Genomic DNA, 21,266 nt, shown 5'->3' with positions numbered 1-21,266 from the left:
TCAGCCTTCACAGGCCCTCGCTGTGAGACACCACCACCACCCTGCCACTCCCAACCCTGCTTCAACAGCGCCACCTGCAGGGACGAGCTGGGTAGCTACACCTGCGAATGCTGGCCAGGTAAATGAAACGCAGACACAGTTTATAGAAGGAGGAGAAAGATGGAGAGATTTGAGTGAGAGATGAGAAATATAGAATAAGACATAAAATAAGAATAAGAAACCATTATCTGCATGAAGCAACATACAGATTCTTATACACACTGCAGCACCAGGTTGTTATTACTGTGTGTGTTTGTAGAATCTATATCTATATAAAAGGGGGGCTGTAGATCTAATACATTATTCTCATCTGCTTCCTCATTTCAGGATTTGAGGGACGCCAGTGTGAGACAGACATCAGTGAGTGCAGCAGCAGCCCCTGCCTGCACGGAGGCCACTGCATTGAGAGGTCATGGCAGGTTCTGTACGGCAGCGAGCCTCTGCTGCCCGAGCGCTATGACCAGCAGCACGCCGCAGGCTACATCTGCAGCTGTCCTCCAGGAACAACAGGTACTTTATTCATGGTACTCAGCTGAATGAATTATACACACACCTCTAATGAGGAATACAGGAGGTAGTTTCAAGTACCTACATCCCACAGAACGTTGGGACTTGTGTAGTTCACAATGATATAAGTTTATAATAAAAATCACCAGAGACATTTGGTGAAATCAAATTTAAAAAATGTGCTACTTAGAATATATATTTCTTTCTTTTACAATATATATATTATACATAATACTCATTTCTACACATGTATGGAGTATGTATTAGAATAGTAAGAATTTTATCTTTTGATGAAGAGAACCCTAAATTCATACTCTCCAAGTCACCTCATCCTCTTGTCATGCAGACAGGTTGAGTTGTACTTTTTAATTATTCTGCTGTGATGGAAAAATCACAGACAGCGACCGCCCCTCTGTGTTTCCTTTAAATAGATTTGTTTGTCATGCTCACTGTGGTACAATGCATCACACCAATATGCAGAAACAATCTTCTACAGTATCCAGCGATATGCAGCAAACGCAAATGCACAAATATCTTGTATAAAATCATTAAACAATGATTAATAAAGTTGTATTGTATTGTAAATAACAGGTAACAAAGAATAATACATAGAAATCTACACAATAGGTGGCTTATCATTAAATGTCCAGAATCAGCATGTAAAACATGCTGTGGAGTCTGTTGTTGTGAACTGACCCTTTAAAGGCAAAATCAGTCAGCTTTTTATTATTTTAGCGCCCCCCAGTGGGAGGATGAAAAACCAGACACTGGGGCAGACAGCAACTTGTACTATAAACTGCATTTTTATTTTCAAGAGAATTTTCTCACTGTCTTCTCAACAAAAGCTTCACAATAATACGAAATATCCTACAATGACACAACTGCATTTTGCCCTTCTTATAGTTGTGTGACGAGAAATGTGTGAGTGCAAATCAGCAACTGTTTATAGACGGTCTGCAGGTATGTCATTTACAATATCCCACATAACAACATCCACATTATGGATGTCCATGATCTAGTAGCGCAGGTAAGACTGTGAGCTGCTGCCTGCTGAGGGTTGTGTTCTAAAAATTGTGACCCTGCCAGTTGCAGTGGCACTGACTCAGTGAGGTAGCCAAATAGCATTAGTTTAATCCCCCAGGATCTGGCTTTGCTGGTCTCCTGACTGGAGCTGTTCAGCTCTATGTGGTTGTAGAGAAGGAGACGAGGAGCAGACCTGGACACAAACAAACTATTATGATGCAGTCAGACAAGTTCGGGGTTATTCTGGGGGGGAAAGTGACGGCATGATGTGGACACCTGCAACATGGATCTGGGGGATTTTGTTGCTTGGAACAGGTAAAATCTAATTGTTTTTTTTGTATATGTAATAGTGGTATTGCATAATGAGAATGTAATGAATCTTTTCTTTTTAACTTTTAATACAACCTCAAAATGGCCGTGACTGGTGACTAACCCTAACCCTAACTCACATCGGGGAAATACTTTTGCTTGAAAGACAATTGAATAAAGAGTAATTAGTTACCTTTACAGCAGAATAATTCACAACAGACCACAGTGCATCTTCAGAGGTTGTGCAAGTGCCTGAGAATTTACTTCTGCGAGGATGTTTTACATTTGCCTCACAACTGAATTAGTGTCTTCACTTGATAAACACCACAAGCTACAGGTGACGTTGTTGTTTTTCTTGCTCTGACAGGTTCCCTCTGTCAGGAGGTGGTAAACCAGTGTGATCCCAGTCCCTGTCAGAATGGGGGCAGGTGTGAGAGCCTCGTCGGAGGCTACAGTTGCCATTGCCTCAAACAGAGTCATGATGGAGTTCTCTATGGAGGCCTGAACTGTGATGTGAGGTTGGTGGGCTGTGAGGGACACGAATGCCGGAATCAAGGCTCCTGCTCTCCTTTCCTAATAGACGGGACTCACGGCTACGACTGCTCCTGCTCTGCTGGGTTCACCGGACACCTCTGCAACACCCCCACCACATTCTCCTTCGAACGCAGGGGCTACCTGCTGCTCCAGAGTCCTCTGGTGGAGGCAGAGTTCTCTTGCAAAATCACCCTGAGCTTCAAGACTGTTCTGCCCACAGCTTTGTTGTTCCAGCGGAGCAACAGGGGCCTGCTGCTGAGCCTGGAGCTGGAGGGAGGGCAGCTCTGTCTCACCCTGAGGACGGAGGCCTCTGCTGGGGCTGAGGCAGAGAGCCCACCCCAGGCTCTGGAGCTTCCGTTCAATGTCACAGATGGAGAGTGGCATTCTGTAGAGGCCGTGCTGGAAAACTGGGTGCTGAGCCTGAAACTTTTGCATGATGCTGGGAGCTGTGGGAGCGAGTCCTGTCACAGGGTGGCCTCAGTCAGGCCGAGCACCCTGGCTGGAGCGGTGTGGAACACATTTATTGGAGGAGTGCCTCAGGACCAACACGACCCCCCTGAGGACGCTCCACTTCCAGGATTTATCGGCTGCATGCGGGACGTGTTTGTCGACTGGCAGCTCGTGGTCCCTGAAGAATGGCTGAGCGACTCGGCTGTTAACGTGTCCCCCGGCTGCAGCCACAGGGACCGCTGCCTGGACGTGCCTTGTCAAAACAGAGGACAGTGTGTCAACCAGTGGCAGAGCTACCAGTGCTGGTGTCCAAGGCCTTATGAGGGGCAGGACTGTGAGGAGGGTACGTCTGCATCTGTAGATCTGTCAGCAGCATCACACGTTACCGTGCAAACATAAAAGACATTTCTGGTATTTCCACCACACTCACATTCAAGCTTTGAGATTAGCAGTTTCATTGAGATCAGAGGAAAATACTACTGAGTCACTCTGACCAAATTTCTGAGGCTGGTAATTAAATAACATCCTCAGTTGCTGATGTGTAAAGAGACAAGAGCAGAGATGAGGCCAATTAAAAGCCACAGTGAAGGAAAGAGGAGCAGATCCTCTTATCTGACGCACAGGATTAAGGATATAAGGGATTCTATTTTGGAAGTACACAGACGTAAGGGAAGGAAAGTAAACACCATCACTGACCCTCTGACCGTCAGAGAGTGAGCGACAAATTTGATGAACGGGGGAAAAAAAGATTAGCATTTATCACCAAAAAATTTAAAAAATCCCTGAAGATATCTAAGTACTAAGTTTTCCTCTGAGGATATCTATAGCCTCTTGAGTCTGGCCAAGGAGATTACACTGGCCGCAGTGTCTGATGGGATATTTGCACACACGGTTACCCAAACGCACAGAAATGCAAACGCCGCACACACAGTATCCACATTACGCAGCGTGTTGTATCGTCTGTGTGACCTCTCTGTGTGCGTCCTCTCTGTGTGTGTCCTCTCTGTGTGTGTCCTCGGTGCTGTGTCTGTCTCATCAGCTGACCCAAGCACAGGAGAAAGTGCTGACAGGGGACACAGTGTATGAGGGCTGCTGGCTGGTGGCTGTTCTTGTTTGAGCCTCAACTCAAAGTGCTCTGACGACTGTTCCCCTCAGTTAGTTTAAAACTCTGCTAACACCCGAATCACAAGAGAAGAGAAGATAAAATAAGATAATCCATTATTAGAAATAGAAATTTGCAATATTTAATCATATTTAATTAAATTTTGAAAATTAAAAGGTTTGTTTTCTTAAATTAACAAAAGTGATGCATCTGTGTGCTGAAGATTAAAACTAAGTAAATTATATTAAGAGACAGTTGTTCTGTTGAATCCTCTGCAGCTGCAACAGGTTCGGTTCTGGCATTCTGCTGCGTGTCTCTCTGCCCCTTTCTCATTTAAAGTCTGTCTTGTCAATAAAGGCTAAAATGTCCCAAATATGATTTAAAAAAAAAAAAGACAAGCATAATCTCTTTTTGTAATTGCTGGTTGCATGAACTCCAGTTGTCTTTTTGTCTCTCTTCATAGTTTTATTTCCCTTTTATCTTAGTTTTCATGACAGGAAGTGCAAATAAATTACATCCTTGAACTTTTAAAACCACAATTGTCCTCAGTGATGAATCTCATAACTCATACTGGCAAAGCTGAAAAGAGTTGAAGATGTATTTTCCAACCTTGTCTCATCTCGATCAACTTTTCCCTCTTTTTGCAGAGCATGTGCCCGCACGCTTTGGGAGTGAAGACTCTCACAGTTATGCCACGTTCAATGTCACAGACGACCTGGCTCAGGACCTCTCTATCTCTCTCTTCCTCCGTACGCGAAGGCCCAACGGACTCCTCCTGGTGCTCGCAAACGACAGCAGCCAGTACCTGCAGATGTGGCTGGAGGACGGCAAGGTCACGGTTCAGGTCAATGACTTTGAGAGTGTGAGGGCAGAGAGCGCGGTGGACGACGGGGAGGTCCACTTTGTGAGTGTGGAGGTGGTGGAGGGTCGTATGACTCTGTACGTAGCAGCTCAGAAACAGGGGGAGGTGGAGATCAGGACGGTCAGTGTGCAGGCCGGAGACACCGTGCATGTGGGAGGTCTGCTGGAGAAGAAGACAACCTCAGTGTTCGGTGGATATTTTAAAGGATGTATCCAGGACCTGAGGATCAACGACAGCAGGCTGCAGTTCTTTGGGTTGGACACCTCAGTGAGATCTTACCCTCTGGAGCTCATGGAGAATGTGACCAGCGGGTGCTCAGGGGACAACGCCTGTAGTGTGAGTAAAGACACATTGACACTGTGTATGTGTGTGTTATAGATTACAACTTTTATTTTTATGGTGAATATTTTTGATTAAAGTAATTCACTGTATCTTTATTGGATTTTCCTCTGATTTAGAAAAAAAACTAAAACATGTAAAAAACTACAGTACTTTTCTTACATAACAGTTTAGAAGATACATATTTAGTGCAATGAAATCAATTAGACTTTATGCAACATTTGATTATAACTAAACCTCAATATGATTTTTTTCTAATCTGCAGAAGAATCCGTGTCTGAACGGGGGAATGTGCTACTCCATGTGGGATGACTTTACCTGCACCTGCCCACCCAGCACAGCAGGGCGGCGCTGTGAGGAGGTCAGGTGGTGCGAGCTGTCCCCTTGCCCCATGGACTCAGAGTGCAGGATGCTGAACCAGGGCTATGAATGTAAGTGGAGTCAGAATGAAACCATCTGTCTGTTTGTGTATTTGCTCATTGTTGAATTGGCGACCGTGTAACACACACTTGATTATATAGCGGCCTCACTCTGGGCACATGGTAAAGTGGACGTGCTCCATAAAGCAGGATTGGCCTGAGGCCAGTTTATCCCTTTTTTTTGTTGGGATTAGTGATGATTTACTGTGTCACCCGTCTGTCCTGTAAGCTTCCCACGTTCAGTGATTAACTCATCGAGGAGCCAATAACCTGCTTCCTACAGGTTTTTCTGACCTCATGTCGTTGCCTAAAAGGATTTTAGTGTTATCAAACAAGCAAATGTCCAACTTAAAGGGATAGCTCACTGAAAAATGTGGGAGGGGAGTAGATAATGAGTGTATTTTCACTCATTATCCCTTTAATTGTTCATCATCTATATTTGAATACTCTTGTTGTATTCTGACACTTTTAATGGTGCAACAAAGCAAATGTGTAAATGTGTCAAGAAATAGGTCTGACAAATATTAATATCATCTTGTGATCTCTCAGGCTATTCCAATGCAACCTTCCTGAACGACAGCACGGTGCTGTCATTCAGGGGAAACGGACAGATATCCCGCAACCTGACCAACCTCTCCCTGAATCTGCGCACACGCAGGCGCAACACGGCCATCCTGCACGCAGAGAAGGGCTCTGCATTCATCACAGTCTCTGTCCAGGACGGTTTCCTCTTCATGGAGCTGCAGAGTGCCACCACTGTGGACGCCAGTGAGGAGGAGGCCGGGTCTACAGTCAGCCTCAGCAGCCAGAGGAGTGTCAGTGATGGAGAGTGGCACAGTGTCCAGGTGTTCATGGCGACACCGTGGGCGCACACCTCCCGGTGGACTCTAGTGCTGGATGAGGAAATAGAGGCGGCCAGCACTTCCAGGGGCCGAGGAGGCAACATGGACTTCCTAAAGCAGGGGGTGGACATCTTCCTGGGGGGCCTGTCTCCTGATTCCGGCTGGTCCCTGGCTGGGTGTTTGGGCACCGTGGAGCTGGGTGGCATCGCCCTGTCTTACTTCAGCTCCTCTGACGTGAACTTCCCACGGCTGCAGGAGGAGCAGTTCATCCGGACATCTCTGCACTCACCGCTCCTGGGCTGCAGCGGGGCCCCCGTGTGCCGGCCCAACCCCTGCCTGAACGGAGGGGAGTGCCAGGACCACTTCAACACCTACAACTGCAGCTGTGCCGAGGGCTGGGCCGGGAGACGCTGCGACTTCTTCACCGACACCTGTGCTACCGGTCCCTGTCTCCACGGCAACTGCAGCGTGAACGGGCCGGCCTACGAGTGCACCTGCGAGTTTGGCTACGCAGGTGTGGACTGCGAAGAGGAGGTGGACATGTGTGAAGACCACCTGTGTGCACACGGGGGCACCTGTCTGCACGGGCCAGACAGGTACGCCTGCCTCTGCCCTGAGAACTACACAGGACCCCTCTGCAAGTAAGTTCTTTCTGGATACAGTTAAAAAGATGACTTAAATGGTAAATAGTCCGTATTTTATAGAGTCGCACACACATTCATGCAGTGCATCTATGTGCAACACTTTCTCCATCACACACATTGCTGGCACAGTCATTCGTGGTGGAGCCGGGAGTCGAACCATCAACCTTCTGGTCAGTGAACGAGCCGCTCCTGAGCCGCCATTTATACACAGCAAAGAATAGCCTCTTTGTGGTGAGTGCAACAGGCTTAAAGCAGATGAGGAAACACCAATATGAACATTTCATGCTTTGAAGACGACTTTGCTCTTCAGTGAACAGTTTTGAGATTTGAGTTAGTTAGAAAACACGAAATACACAAATAAATGCTCAGGGATAGCGACGGCACCACAGCACAAACAAAAAGCCCTCACTGTAAATGTCTCCACACGTCTGCCTCTGTTCAGCGTTTCCACCCCGCCTGCAGCGAGTGTCTCAGAAGCCGCGTTTCTATTCTAGTGTCAGCCAGAAAAGGCCTCAGTCTGCTGCGCGTCTCACTACACGCGGCTCTCTGGTTCAGCGACAGTTTTCTTCTCCCCCTGTCATCTACCGTTTGCCTCGGAGAACCAGCAGGGGAACGCCTCCAACCATTTATCCTGTAAACACACAGAGCCTCCTGCATTTCGCATCTCCTGCACAAGGAAAAGCTTTGCAAGTGTCTCGCTCAAGCGAGCCACCAGACAAGCTGCACGTCTCCCTTTGCTGGGAACATCTACCCTGCAAAGTTTTCATCAAAAAATGACTTCTTTTTGTTTGTCTCTCCTGTTTGTGTCTCTCTCTACCTCCATCTTCTCGTCTTTCTTCCCGCTTCCCTCCAGTGAACGCATTGAAGAGATTCCGTGGTACATTATTGTCAGAAATGTGTAAGTTCTTCTACTTTTTCTTCTATTTCTCAGGTGTTTGTCTCCTGTTAGATATTTGTTTTGTTTTTTATGGTTCGACAATGTGGAACAAAATGCCAAGCAAAGCTAATATTAACGCTGTGTTTCACATGAGTGACAGCTGTAGTTCAAAACGATCGCTGGCATCTGAATGAAAACTTCACCTTCCAAAATTGTTCACTTTCAAAAAATGAAAATGTCTGTTTTGTCATCGAATCAGGGAGGAATTTCAAGTTTCCTCCAGATGCACAGCATTTGAAAACAGAGCTGCTGCTTTGGGCAGATACAGGATAAAGGAGGAAAGAGTTGTATTATGTGATTTGACCTCCTGCGAGAGGTTTAATCTTATTATCCTGGTCACAACCTAAACCTCTTTGTCTCCCCTGTGGAGAACAGCAGGGAGATTCTCCTGCTTCTGTAAAAAGACGGCAAACTCTGCTGCACGCGATCCAGAAATACCTCTGACTGTGTGACCTCATATAAAACACAATGTTTTTATCCTCTGACGTCTGACTGTCCTTCAGCAGACGACCGAAGCTGCCTGTGTCCGTGTGCGGCGATGACACCAGGAACTACACCTGCTTCAATGGAGGCAACTGCACCGACCGAGAGCTGTCGTGTGACTGTCCGCCCGGCTTCACTGGACACCGGTAGGAAAGGAAAACACTCAGTTATTATTAAAATGACACTCAAGAGACTACCGACCCAACAGCCCCCTCATGAATCAACATTTAAATCCTGATTTTTATGGATCTAGGTTATTCTCTGAGTAAAATGTTAAAGAAAGAGAGAAAAACTTCCCGCATGTGCCCCCTGATCTGGATCCACACCAAACCTTTTTCTGACCCATATCACATCCGTTAGCCAAGTTTCACGATAATCCATCCTGTATTTTTTACGTTATTTTTCTAACTATCAGACAAACAAACAAAAACAATTATCAATCATATCCTCGATAATTGTTTTGCCATCTTATGCTTTCTGAACAGTAGTAATGAGTGGAGCCGTAGTATCGAGGTCCTGCCCTCATACACGTGCTCGACCAATCACGAGTCAGTCTCAGCTGTCAATCATGACGTATGTAAAATTTCAGTGCGATAAAAAAACACAGAAAATGACAGAAACCATCTTTGAGAAAAATGTATTTGATGTGTGCTTGTTAGTTTGGTCCATGTCCGATCCACTAACATGGAGGAGACGGGGTTTATGACCTATACTTCAGCTGGCCAACAGGTGGTGATCAAGATGGTTTGGCTTGACTTTTAGGGGAGTTGTTGTCTCGTGCATCTTTGTGTTTTCACTCTTCTGATACACCTGCCTGCTGCTCAGCTCCTTCCACCACCACAACCTCCTCATGCGCTTTATGTTCAATATCGTCGATTCAACAATGGCAGGATCGAATGTTAAAGTATCTTTAAAAGCTCCTCAAAAAACAAACAATCCACGTAACCATTTGCTGTGAGTGCCTCTGAGCTGCCTGTGTGTGTCTGTGTGTGTCTGTGTCTGCAGGTGTGAGCAGGAGGTGGACGAGTGCCAGTCCAACCCCTGTTTGAACGGAGGCTACTGCCGCAACCTCATCAACAAGTTCGTCTGCATGTGCGACATGAGCTACGCGGGAGACTTGTGCCAGATGGACGTAAGCGACATTTACTTTTACGTGGCGTTGCTGCTGTGGCAGAACCTCTTCCAGCTGCTTTCCTACCTCATCCTCAGGCTGGACGACGAGCCGGAGGTGGACTGGGGAGGGAACGACTGAGTGTGTGTGTGTTTAAACAGTATGGATGCAGAGGGGGATTTGAAGCTTTGTCAGGTGGTTGATGGTCAGTGGTCTTCTACTCAAAGCATTCAAGACTCCTGATCAGGAATTTATGACCAACACACAAGATATTTTTCTATTTATTAAGTTTTCTCTAGTTTGAAGTGCAGTAAAAAACGACCACAGAGCTGTTTCTGTGCCTTAAAATGATTCGCTGGTCATCAGAAGCACTTTATTCAATATAGCTGTATATAACTCTATTTAATTTACATATCCAAGTGGCTGTAGAGATCAAGTTTTCCTCATAAATCACCTGAAAGATGAATTTGTTATTAAACTCGAACCCCACCAATTTTGTGTCTGGAAAAAAAAACTAGCGATCGTGGTCTAAAGGGAGAGATAGTCCATATTCAATAAAGCACTTTTCGGTGAAGTGAGGTACATTGTAAAAATCTGTGTTATTTGTGATGTTTCTCTTGGAGGACGTCCTGCCAGTCTTGTCTGAACTGCATTGTGGGAGCTGCATGTGTGAACTATCAAAAAACAGTCACCAAAAGCACCTGCAGGGGCTGGAAGACGACGACAGGACGTCTCTTTGTGCTTGATGTGCGTTCAGAGCACTGTGGGGTTTTGACTGACTGACTGAGCGACTGACTGCTGCGCGTTGTTTTGTACCAAAAGGAGAAGTTTCCGTCTCTGAACCTTCCCGTGTGAGGTGTCGGTATTTTGAGCCTGAATTCTCTGCGGCTCGGCTTGAACGGTACCTGTGAACACTGCTGTGGTCAGTGTTTGACGACGCTCAGGATCACTGCACTCGTCTGCTCCTCGCTGTTTGTGTTTGTCTCTCTGTGTTGTGGCTGTGACATTGTCCCAATGATCCACGTTTGATTCATGTGACGTCTGTCTTTGTCTTTTCTTCATCATGTTCTGTCCTCGTGTTCCTGTCTCTGTCAAATAAAACTAAATCTGTCTCATCAGCCTTGATTTGTTGTTTGTCCTCTTTTCATCGCTTTCACCTCATCTTCCTTTGCATGTTTCATTTTCCATTTTCACATTGGTTTTTACCTGAAGGTCCTCTCACTGATCTTTTCATTGATCGCCGTCCTCCACCAAACATAGACACTTAATCTGTCTTAACAAGATGTAGTGAGAGTATATCTGAGAATAGCCTGAGTTCATAGACACACACTCACATAGAGAGAGAGTGAAGGCAACGTGCTGCAGCCTTTAGACACCGCTGTCCATTTACCTTTGCATTTCATTATTAAGGCCAGATATGCTCTTTACATTGTGCACACAGAAAGGATAAAGGATAGATTTAGTGGATTAGGTCAAGTGTTTGAAAGGAGACATATGGTGTTCGTCATAATCTTGCGACAATGACAATGAGTGAGTGGGTGATTAGCTCCCTGGAGCAGCTCCCTTTACCTCCAAGATTTTTAGCTTTTGCAGAACTTTTACATTGACAAAAAACGATATAACACACCAGAGGGAAAGAAACACTGCAAAGCATCATATGTCTCCTTTAAAACAATAGTGAGGAGCCCACATGAACACTCCTCATTCCTCCTATTCACACTGGCCGTTAAAAACTTTCTTCTTCATGTGCTTTCAAAGAGTTCTCGTCTTCTTCATGTGCAAACCTAGTTCATCTAAGTTAATACGAGGCCCCTGTAGATTGAGTTTGTCAAATCAAGTAGACATGGTCCAAGTCTTTTAGACATAAACTTCCCTGCGTGTGTTTCCACTGACGCTGTTTCCCTCTGGAGCTGCAGTGATGTAATAGTAATAAAAACGGGGCAGTTTTGTTCTAGAAGAATTTAACTCTGGACGATTTCCACATGTTTTGTCCAACTTGGAAACTGAAGCCTTTAAACTTGAGAACATGTTTGCACAGAGCGATGGCTGGAGATTTTGTCCCCGATCACTTTCACAGAAATCTTTTAATGAAAAGTATGAACAGAATGAATGTTCACACATGAAACTGTTTATATAAGAACCTGACTATTGTTTAAAAATCTACACTATAATAAATGTTTTTCTGAGTTTGATGTGTCGCTGACCTCAACCTCAACCTCATCAGCCCACATCATTACCCAACCTCACTCATGCTGCGGCCGATCCAACCTGCAGCCTGGTTTCTTTTACAGCTGCACATTAATGCAGATGGTTTTTGATTAGATGTTCTACAGTCACATATGTGTGTCACTGCCAGGTTCCCACACACGTCTGACATGCAAGAACACGCATGTCTCATACACCTGCCTTCTCGCTCCCATCTTCACGTCTGCGTGCACCTGTATGTGTGCACGTGTCAATGTGTGTGCGTGTGTGGGTGGGTGGGTGGGTGGGTGGGTGTGCCTCCTCTACAGGCATAGCCAGCCCTGATGGTGAGGAAAGAGGGGGAGGAAATGAGAATCAGTTTTTCAGCGTTGGCACTGATGTGACTCGGCTTCTCGTCCGCAATGAGAGAAGCAGAGAGAGAGAGAGAGAGAGAGAGAGAGAGAGAGAGAGAGAGAGAGAGAGAAATGTGCTTTCGCCAGCATAAAAGCAGCATCTGCCGCTGAAGTGCAGTTTCAGCAGAGAACTGGTGGCATTCACAGAAGTTCGGCCTGCTTCACAGAAACGTATGAGGGCAGCTTATCTTACACTCACACACACACACACACACACACACACACACAGCAGGGTGATAGTGCTGACAGCAGGGAAGCATAGCTGCCGTCTCCCTGTGTGGATCTGCAGAGGCTTCAGGGCGGCCTCGCCATGCACCTTAGAGACTGGTTAGTCAGACGTCTCCGTGTCTGTGTGTGTGGCAGTCGGTGAGTGATGGCGGGTCCTGGCTGCAGGCTGCTCCGGCTCGCTGGTGTCACACTCGCTCTGGCAGCCACAGTGACAGGTAAGCACTTTCCAGGAGTCAACAAAGAACCTGTAGCGAGGGGAAGAAAGTGTAAAGTCTACAGCATCGAGCGTGAGTGCATAAGTTATTTTCTGCCTCAGGATATGGACGGTTGAATTTTTATTAGAATTACGTTCCCACATTGATTGCTCAGTATAAAGTTTGCTGACTTCTGAGATTTCTTCCTCACACAGCCTGGTGTAAACCTGACAGGCTGAGTAAGAAGCTTCTGGTGTCAGGCAGAATTGAAAGTGTTGTGGAGGGATGATACTCACAGCTGTTGTGCTGTTGCTTCACCTTTTCATCAGCAGCTCAGAGTGTCAGCACCACCGCTCCGACCCCCACGACCCATGTAAGTGCGTCTGACGCTCGGGTCTCCAGCGGCCGGTTAATGACATTAACAATCACTCACTTGCTGCACTTTGATTCACTGTGATTCACTGGGCCTGACTGCTGGGGTCAGACGTGTGTGTGTGTGTGTGTGTGGGTGCAGGGCGCTGGTGTTTCTTGTTGGTGGTGGTTGAAGCTGTTGGTGTGTTTTTTTTCCGGTGTGTGAATATCAAAGGGCTTCGAGTTAAAAATGAATCTTAGCAGGTTTCACAAGTCATTAAAACGCCTTCACACACTTTATGTTAAACAGCCTTTATTCCAGTTTGAAGGGAATCGTGTGTGTGTGTGTGTGTGTTTGAACTTTTACTGACTCTACGTCTTTGTGAGGACTATTTTGAGTTAAGACCTTACAGAGTCGGGTCCTGAGTGAGGTCAGACATTTAGCTGTGATGGTTAGGGTTAAGGGCTCATGAAGGCACAATGCCATGATGGAGGTACAAGGATATGTGTGTGTGTGTGTGTGTGTGTGTGTGTGTGTGGTGTTGTGGGGACTTTAATCTGTTTACTCAGCCACAGTATCGGGACTTTCTTTCCTTATGGGGACAAAGAGCAAGTCCCCATAAGGTCAATCATTCAATTTCCTGTGTGTGTGTTAGAGTTCAGGTTTTGTCCACAATCAATGGAAGTCAATGCAAAGTTCTAATAAGGAAGATTTGCAAACCTGTGTGTGTGTGTATAAGCTATTTCTGGTGTGTGTGTGTGTTTTTTTTTCTTGGTGCTGTTGTCTGTGTTTGTGCCGATGGCATCATCAGGCGGCATATTGCCTGTGTGTGTGTGATCCTCCACAGATAGAGCGTGCTCCACGCAGCTCACGGGTGGCCGCTGTGCTGGCGCCGTGTCTGATTGGCTTGGCGATAGTGGTGATGGTGGGCCTGGCGCTGGCTGTAGCCAAACTGCGAAAGAGGCGGCAGACGGAGGGCAGTTTCGGTCCACGGCATCTCGAGGCCGCCGGCGGTCACGACTCACCCGCTGAGCTGGGGAACACATCCATCAGCACGTTGGCGGCGCGCGTGGAGCGCCTGGTGTAGTGTGAAGCAGGCAGGAGAGGAGAAGTGTGTGTAAGAGTGTGTGACGGAGAGAAAGACACGAATGAACAATGTATCCTGTGCGTGAACATCTTTAAACCAAAACCTTATTTGTGAAATTTCTTACAAGCATCTGTTTCTCTGTCCTGCAGCTGACCTCTGAGGGTTTGACCTCTGACCTCTTACTGTCCATCATTCTGGTGTCTGTCGTCCTGCTGCTGGCTTTCATCCTGACCTCCGTTGGACTGGTGGTGGCGCTGAACCGCCGCGCCACCCACGGCACCTACAGTCCCAGCCGGCAGGAGAAGGAGGGATCACGGGTGGAGATGTGGAGCATCACTCAACCGCCTCCCATGGAGAGACTGATATGAGGGAGGTTGGGGGGGGGGGGAATGTGTGTACATGCAGGGTGGTAATCCTGTTGTCATGGTAATACAGGAAACCTGATATCTGATGTGTAACTGGCTCAAATGGGATTAAATATCTGGCTCCTGCATGTTCACATGGTCTGCACCTCATCCCTGAAACCACAGCTGACATATCCCCACAGGAAATCTTGAAAATGTGTTTTTTTCTTATTTGTAATTATACAAAAACACAACATGATGTTAACAGGCTTGATGGCCAATACTACTGGTGTAATCAATCCCCGCTGCCTCAGTCCGAGCTGTAACTGTGACTCTGGGTGGGTCAGACTTACAGACGGTGTGTGAAAGATGAAGCTTCAACAATAGTCAATAGTATTGGCAACAAAGTGGTGGGAGGCCCCGAAATCAAACTGTGTTGAGGGCCCCATAGAGGCTGGAGCCGGCCCTGTCAGTGCCTCGTCCATCCTCCTGAGATGTTCTGCAGCTGGAGTCACCGTCCGACACAACATCCGTCTAAACACAAAGATTTGAGCTCAGAACGTATCGAGTGTCTCACGTCTCTGTGACCGTGTCCTCAGAATCGATGGACCAGTGCTTCAGACACACGTGGAAACAAGTGAAGAGTGAAGACATTCCTCATTTAGATTAAATTCATTCCATGTGTACTTATCGTAGGAAAATGTCGGACTCTTTGTGTGTCACGTGTCTTTATGCTGAGTCTTGATTCCCATGAGACTTTTCTCTCACTGCAGCTCCCGACAGAAAACTACTCACGTTTCATGATTAGTTGCATTAGTTCAGAATAGTTACTTCTAGACTGATTCAGGTATTGTTAGAAACAAGAAGTGTGTAAGTTGTAATGTTGATTGTTAATCCTGTACTGTGAGTAATCTGTTGGATAATTAAAGTAAATGTATTTGTTTAATCAAAGGTCAAAGTCACAGTTCATCTTTTAGTCCAAGTAAATGTTTGTACCAAATTGAAAGAATTCCTCAGACTTGTTCCTGAAATATCACGTTCACAATGTAAAAATTTGCTTTGAACTTTCACCTCCAAATTCTGATCAGTTCCTTTTGAGTCAAACTGAAGTTTTGGACCAAATAATGATAAATTATGAAAGAAATTCATTGAAGACATTGTTATTGATGTATCTGACCACAAGGGTGGGACAGACGGACGATACGATAACCTAACAATACCTCATAACCACGGAGACAGATCAGGTAACTGCCCCGGGGGGGGGGGAGTAAATACACAATAAACCACATTTGACCAATTAGTCAACAAATACATATTTTCTTCACTTCGTGTGATTGTCTCGATGTTGATGCAACTTAAATAAAAGAGTTCCTGGAGCATAAGAATGAAACAGTGTCATTTTATTTTCAGTTCACAGTGCATACATTACGTGCAGTTGTACCATGTTACTCATCAATAGCACATTAGACTGACCTCAGTTGTTTAAGACGGTTGTTTTCTCTGCAATGAAAACATGCAATTGTGGCCAGAATCAGAGAATCAAATTAAATGGCATAAAAAAAGAGATAATAAAATAATAAAAAAACAAAAGACTGAAATGAAAAAAAGAAGTTTCTCACTGTAACATTCAGATTTACGATAATAAAAGTATCTGTTCTTGAATATTTTGCTTCGGGGATGTTAAACCTGTTCTTCACTCTGTAGTAAGTTTAGAAAAGCTGCTTCAAAGTCCCTCACATCCGTCTCTTCAAATTTTCAACTTTACTTTATGTTAACTGATAGCTTTTAATGAGTGTTGGGAATCTTTTATTGTCTCAAGCTTGCACACATTGAAATGCGAATTCCCTGACAATCACAACTTCACTGTTGTACAACATGAGTGTAAACAGGACCAGAGTTACTAAAGCTTTTCATATCCGCAGCAGCAGCAGCAGCTCACTGCTCAATTATTTCTCCCTACAAACCTCTACAGTTAAATATACTGCTAACAAAAAGAAATGTTTTCCTCCACATAAAATGCAAAGGCTTGATGACGTTAAAATCTACGATAGCCACAGCAAGGCAGAAGTGTAATGTTCATTTCCATTGACTTGATGGAAGCGCTAACCGCTCAAATAATAATTAAGAACAAAAGAATAAACTAAACCATAGCGTTACAACACAAACAGGTACACACATGCAGATACAACAGGAAGCGTTGTACCATGTACAAGCATCAGTCTCAGTCAAGGTGTCAGATGCTTCTGAACCTGAACGGCTACATGGGACATTTCTCTTATATTCTCTCTATAGTTTCTTTCCTCCAAAAATAAAATCTAAAACATTCAAATATTAGGTGTCATTTATATTTTGTCTTTACAACATATAACACCGATCATATATTATTCATGTAAAATATACTTAGGCCAGAAAAAATACACAATCTATTCAGTTGAAAATAATTTTTCATCAATATGAAATCAACTAAAGAAACTCCTCTGAGAAATGTTTTTTTTTTTTTTAATACAGTTTGCTCAGAATGAGTAGTCAGGGTATTTAAAAAACTAAAAAGAGATGAAAAAGACGAAGAGCACAAACTAAACACGTATTAATATCACAATCAATCAAAGTACTTCGTTTACAAATAAGGACAAAATGACCCAGAGAAATTCCAACATCCTCTCTTCAATACAGGAAGTTCCCAGCGCCCACAGGACCAAAAAAAAGAAAAACACGGAGTAACTGCAGCTGAAGCTGAAAGTCAGAAACACAACAGCTACACAAACAACGCTGCTACCCGACTTCAGTCCAGGTCATTTCCTCACCAAACCAAATCAGGGTTTTTGTGTCGGTTTGTCATATAAATACGAAGATGCTCCATAGTGTGATTTAAGGTGGTCGGAAAACATTGCATATTACTTTCTATCATACTGTACCTTGTTGTGATTGTATAGGATGGTACTCTGACTGTTTAAGGCACAACACACACTCACACCATTAGACACACCTCAGCTCACACTGGGAATTTATTTAGGGACACGTGAGGTTTATTCTCACTAGAAATAAATTTTGGTTGGTTTCAAGTAGAATCATAGAATATAATGTGGAAAAAAATACTATATTTTCATCATTTTAAATACTTGCATAGTAAATAAGCTTGTTTGCGATAGGTGAGGCCCGTACAGAGATTGTTCTGGAGTCTAGTTTTTTTTTTTTCTTTTCGGAATTACTAGGACCGATTCCTGGGCTTTTAGAAGCACGCCAAAGACTTTATGGGCGAATCGTTAACGCAGAGCAGCACTCAAAAAGTGGAGGAATAGCTGCTATTAAACTGCCACACCGACTGGCGTCTGGCATAAATCATAAGAACAACGAACCATAAATGTAATAATCCCAACACAAGCACATGAAAGGGCTTTCGTTTTTTTCCATCATGGGTTTTGTGGTGACTCAAGAGAACGATGGGAACCCACAATCTCCGGACATGGCGTTTTCTCTCCACAGGAGAGTCTGTTATAGAAATAGTTTCGACTCTGTACACATTACATCCATGTAGCTACTCTCTGAGGAGAACTGTATTGCTTCATTACAGCACAATCGTCAATCACTGCGTTGCATTACAGTGTGAGACTCGGACCTAGAGGGACAGAGATTGCATTTCCTCATGTGAGACGCGACGATAAAAAAGTTATACGAGAGGTTCTGGATTCTTCGGAAAAGTCAACAAATCCCGTGAGAAAACCCAAAATCAACGCTGAATTAGTTCTACAGATGAATGTATTTAGTTCTATTCTCTACAGAAGCTACGTCTTGTTTTGAGACTGAAAATGAGAACTTTACTCAGTATTTGTGACCCACTTTAAAAGTTTACATCATCAGTAGGAACAAATGGGCTTGAGGCTGTGGGCCACAAACAGGGTGGGGGGGGGGTCTGAGAAAAATCTGTATCGTTAGTTTCGGTCTTTCCACGGGATCTGTAGATAATAACATGAATGTATGGTTTTATCTGTCGTATCGCATAAAGTTCACCTTTTTCCACCTCCGCTCCAAAACCTCACAAGCTCTGCAACAACTGGCGGCCGTTCTAAAGGTCGAGAGTGAGAGACAACGTGAGGAGCAGAGCGGCGACGGTGGGAAAAGAGGAAGAAGAGGAGATGGAGGAAGGATATTGGCTTTTTTTTCATAAGAATCGGCTTTAAACTTTGAGTGTATTTGCAGAAGTGTCCTGAGGAACGCAGGGAGAGGAGAGAGGTTTCTCCACGTGCACAGCTCATGATCGGGAATGCAATTTAAAAACAGCAACTTAAAGCACATCATATATTAACTACTCTATTAATACAGATACACACAGTGCTGTTTAAGTACTACTAACTGTTGCATTAACGATCTGTAAGTAATCGGATTACAAAGTACCTGTATTGGTATCGATAGATAGATTAAGACACCAGAGTATTATAAACAAATCACATGTCCACTTAAGGCATGGTGATAGAAAAAACATATTAAATTACACAGTGTATCATTAGTTTCATTTGTTTCTAGAAAATCCTGTTTGACTTTTCGTACCACGAAGTAATAACTGAGTATTATTTGTTGATAACCAAGTGCAAATTTTGATCATGTGAAATGTTTGGAACATGAGGAGCCGTCGGCCCCTCGTAATGCTGACGCAGCCGTTTCTGGATTTCCTCTTCGTAATGTGAACAATTCCTCCTTTACCTGTCGGCTACATATATTCTGTGCAAAATATAATTCAAGGGTCGAGTGTTGCTTTGTGAAATGTTTTCTAGATGAATAATACAACACGTGTCGTTCAGAAATGTAGACGATTATCAACAAAAATACTGTGATGCAGAAACATCTATCTTGTCTCTTTTGTTTGGAGTTGAGTTTATAGAATTGTACTTTCTTAAAACCCAACTGAAATAACAACACTGCATGTCTCACTTTGTGTTTTTGTCCTGCTGCCGTCACTTGTTTCCAGAATCTTTATAAACTCCGAAGTTTTTCTTACTGTAGCATCCAAATCACTTGAAAGAAAACGAATTATCTTGTTTTGGATGTAAGAAAAATCTTCTATTGTTAATTAAGTGTTTTTTAAAGATTTTGAGTTTTGGGGTTTTAGTTATTTTTTTGTCATTTTTCTATTTTGCTTCCAGATACAAGTAAAAAGTTTGTCCACTTATCTTGGAAACAATGTCAGATTATTTCACCTGAAATACAAATTGAATCATTTGAAAACAAAGATGGACGACAAACGGAGAATTGTGCAGTGCACCAGCTCATCACTCTCGTTTTCCTTTTAGCATCTTAGCTAACGCTTCGTGGCTGCCTGTATGACATCAGGTTTGTTTGTGACGTTTCCTGATCGCTGGGTGTTGAGATAGAAAAACTTCTGAACTGATCATGTCCTCTACGATGACAGTGAATATACTTCTATGGCGTTTTACGGACACTGAGTCTTTGAGGTCCCTCAGGACTCCTCTGTGGCTTTGCCCTGGACCTGGTGGTGACTGTTGTTGCAGTGAACCTGGGAGAGCTGCAGGCTGGTGTGGAGGGAGCCGAGGCAACACCTGGCGTCGATCTCCTCAAGGAGGGTTTGATGCTGCACCACAGCCGCCCCAGAGCCTTGACTCTCACCCAGACACAGGCCCAGCCCCAGGAGCCCCTCTTTGGACACCTCTTTCTCCCACGGGACCGGCAGAGCTGACTGTCTGTGCTTCGATGGGCTCTCCTCGCCCTCCTGGTAGACCCTGCTGCCCTGCCGGTGAAGGGCCTTTTCGTGGTATTGCCTCACCATCTCCTTGGACAGCACCTTCCTCCTCAGGATGCCAGTGGAGGAAGTCTGGTTCAGGGTCTGAGAAGACTCCGTGCAGGCCTGGGGGTCTGAGATGGTCCGGGACCGGCCCACTGGAGAGTAGTCCAGGTAAGAATCTGGTGCTAGAGAGCTGTGAGTGTGAGAGAGTGTGGGAGATGGCGGAGTGGGTGTAGGTTTGTGGGGCAGTAGGGGCGAGTAGGAGAAGCGGTGTCCTGGATGTCGTTCCGGAGGTGAAAGGTGAGGAGAACTCGGCCAGGGTCTGGACACGTCAGCAGCTTGGGCTGGGGGTGTGACAGTGGTGACGGGTACTGGAGGAGCGACTACAGGCTTCTTCAACACCTTCAGGCTGCTCTTGTTGGGCTGTCTCCGTGGAGACGGAGGGAGGTGTTTTCCGTGGATGGCGCTGTCGTCCTGGCCCATATTCCAGCCGCCCTGATTCTGGTCACCAGCACAACCACTTTCATCTGCAGGGTTCGACTCAGGGGTTGGTTTGGTCTGATTCGGAAGAAACAAGGAAACACCATTACACAAATCCCCAAATATCTGCTGTCTGAGTGTGAAAATGATCTGTACCTCAATGCGAGCTGCTGAAACTGGCCCATGCACATGATTGATACATGTCACAAGTCAATTCTACTACCACAACAAAAACTTTCTTTTTAACATTTTACTTGATTTCTCAGAGAACAATTCACCGATCCTGATAAAACAATCGGGCATGTTTAGGGGACTGATATTTATGAGTGTGTGCAATTTGGTGCAGATCCAAATAAGAATCAGAATCAAGTGAATCTAAATGTAGTTTGAAGTTGCAACTGTTGCAGAAGTGTGTCATCCACTGAGTGCCACTCGAGTTCAGTTGAAGTAATAAGTTGGATTCTCTGATTAAATAATCATGGAAGCAACATATCATATCAAGCTTATCTTTTGTTTTAAGTTACTATAGCAATTCTGAAAAGGGAACTGTGCGATTCATCCATATTTGAAATAAGAAACATCTTTTTTAAATAAGAGTGACAATGTAGATTTAACTATCTGTGCCACTGGCCACTCATTGTTTCTCTGA

The 21,266-nt window shown here is 44.7% G+C and overlaps 2 protein-coding genes across 6 annotated transcripts in view; one reads left to right on the top strand and one right to left on the bottom strand.

The window, feature by feature from the left end:
• The first annotated feature begins 1,695 nt into the window (after window positions 1–1,695).
• crb1 (crumbs cell polarity complex component 1) lies at window positions 1,696–15,403 on the top strand. 3 transcript variants are annotated; one of them, XM_035177452.2, is made up of 9 exons: window positions 1,696–1,884; window positions 2,246–3,205; window positions 4,612–5,162; window positions 5,431–5,596; window positions 6,134–7,067; window positions 7,924–7,968; window positions 8,514–8,636; window positions 9,496–9,622; window positions 14,209–15,403. In XM_035177452.2, the coding sequence occupies exons 1-9, from the start codon at window positions 1,833–1,835 to the stop codon at window positions 14,425–14,427; spliced, it is 3,177 nt and encodes a 1,058-aa protein (XP_035033343.1). In that variant the 5' UTR covers window positions 1,696–1,832; the 3' UTR covers window positions 14,428–15,403. The 3 variants fall into 3 exon arrangements, with proteins under 3 accessions (XP_035033343.1, XP_035033342.1, XP_047198737.1); XM_035177451.2 differs by having other exon boundaries at window positions 8,511–8,636; XM_047342781.1 differs by lacking the exon at window positions 14,209–15,403 and having other exon boundaries at window positions 9,496–10,719.
• Window positions 15,404–15,786: 383 nt separating this feature from the next.
• dennd1b (DENN/MADD domain containing 1B) overlaps window positions 15,787–21,266 on the bottom strand; it is a 103,536-nt gene continuing 98,056 nt past the window's right edge. For all 3 annotated transcript variants that reach the window (XM_035177454.2, XM_035177456.2, XM_035177457.2), the window contains one exon: window positions 15,787–20,695. In XM_035177454.2, the coding sequence (XP_035033345.1) occupies window positions 19,856–20,695 (840 nt within the window). In that variant the 3' untranslated portion in view covers window positions 15,787–19,855. The remainder of the gene's footprint in view (window positions 20,696–21,266) is intronic.

Source organism: Hippoglossus stenolepis, chromosome 14, assembly GCF_022539355.2.
Source record: "Hippoglossus stenolepis isolate QCI-W04-F060 chromosome 14, HSTE1.2, whole genome shotgun sequence".
NCBI lineage: Eukaryota > Metazoa > Chordata > Actinopteri > Pleuronectiformes > Pleuronectidae > Hippoglossus > Hippoglossus stenolepis.
This window is presented reverse-complemented; position numbering and strand designations above follow the sequence as displayed.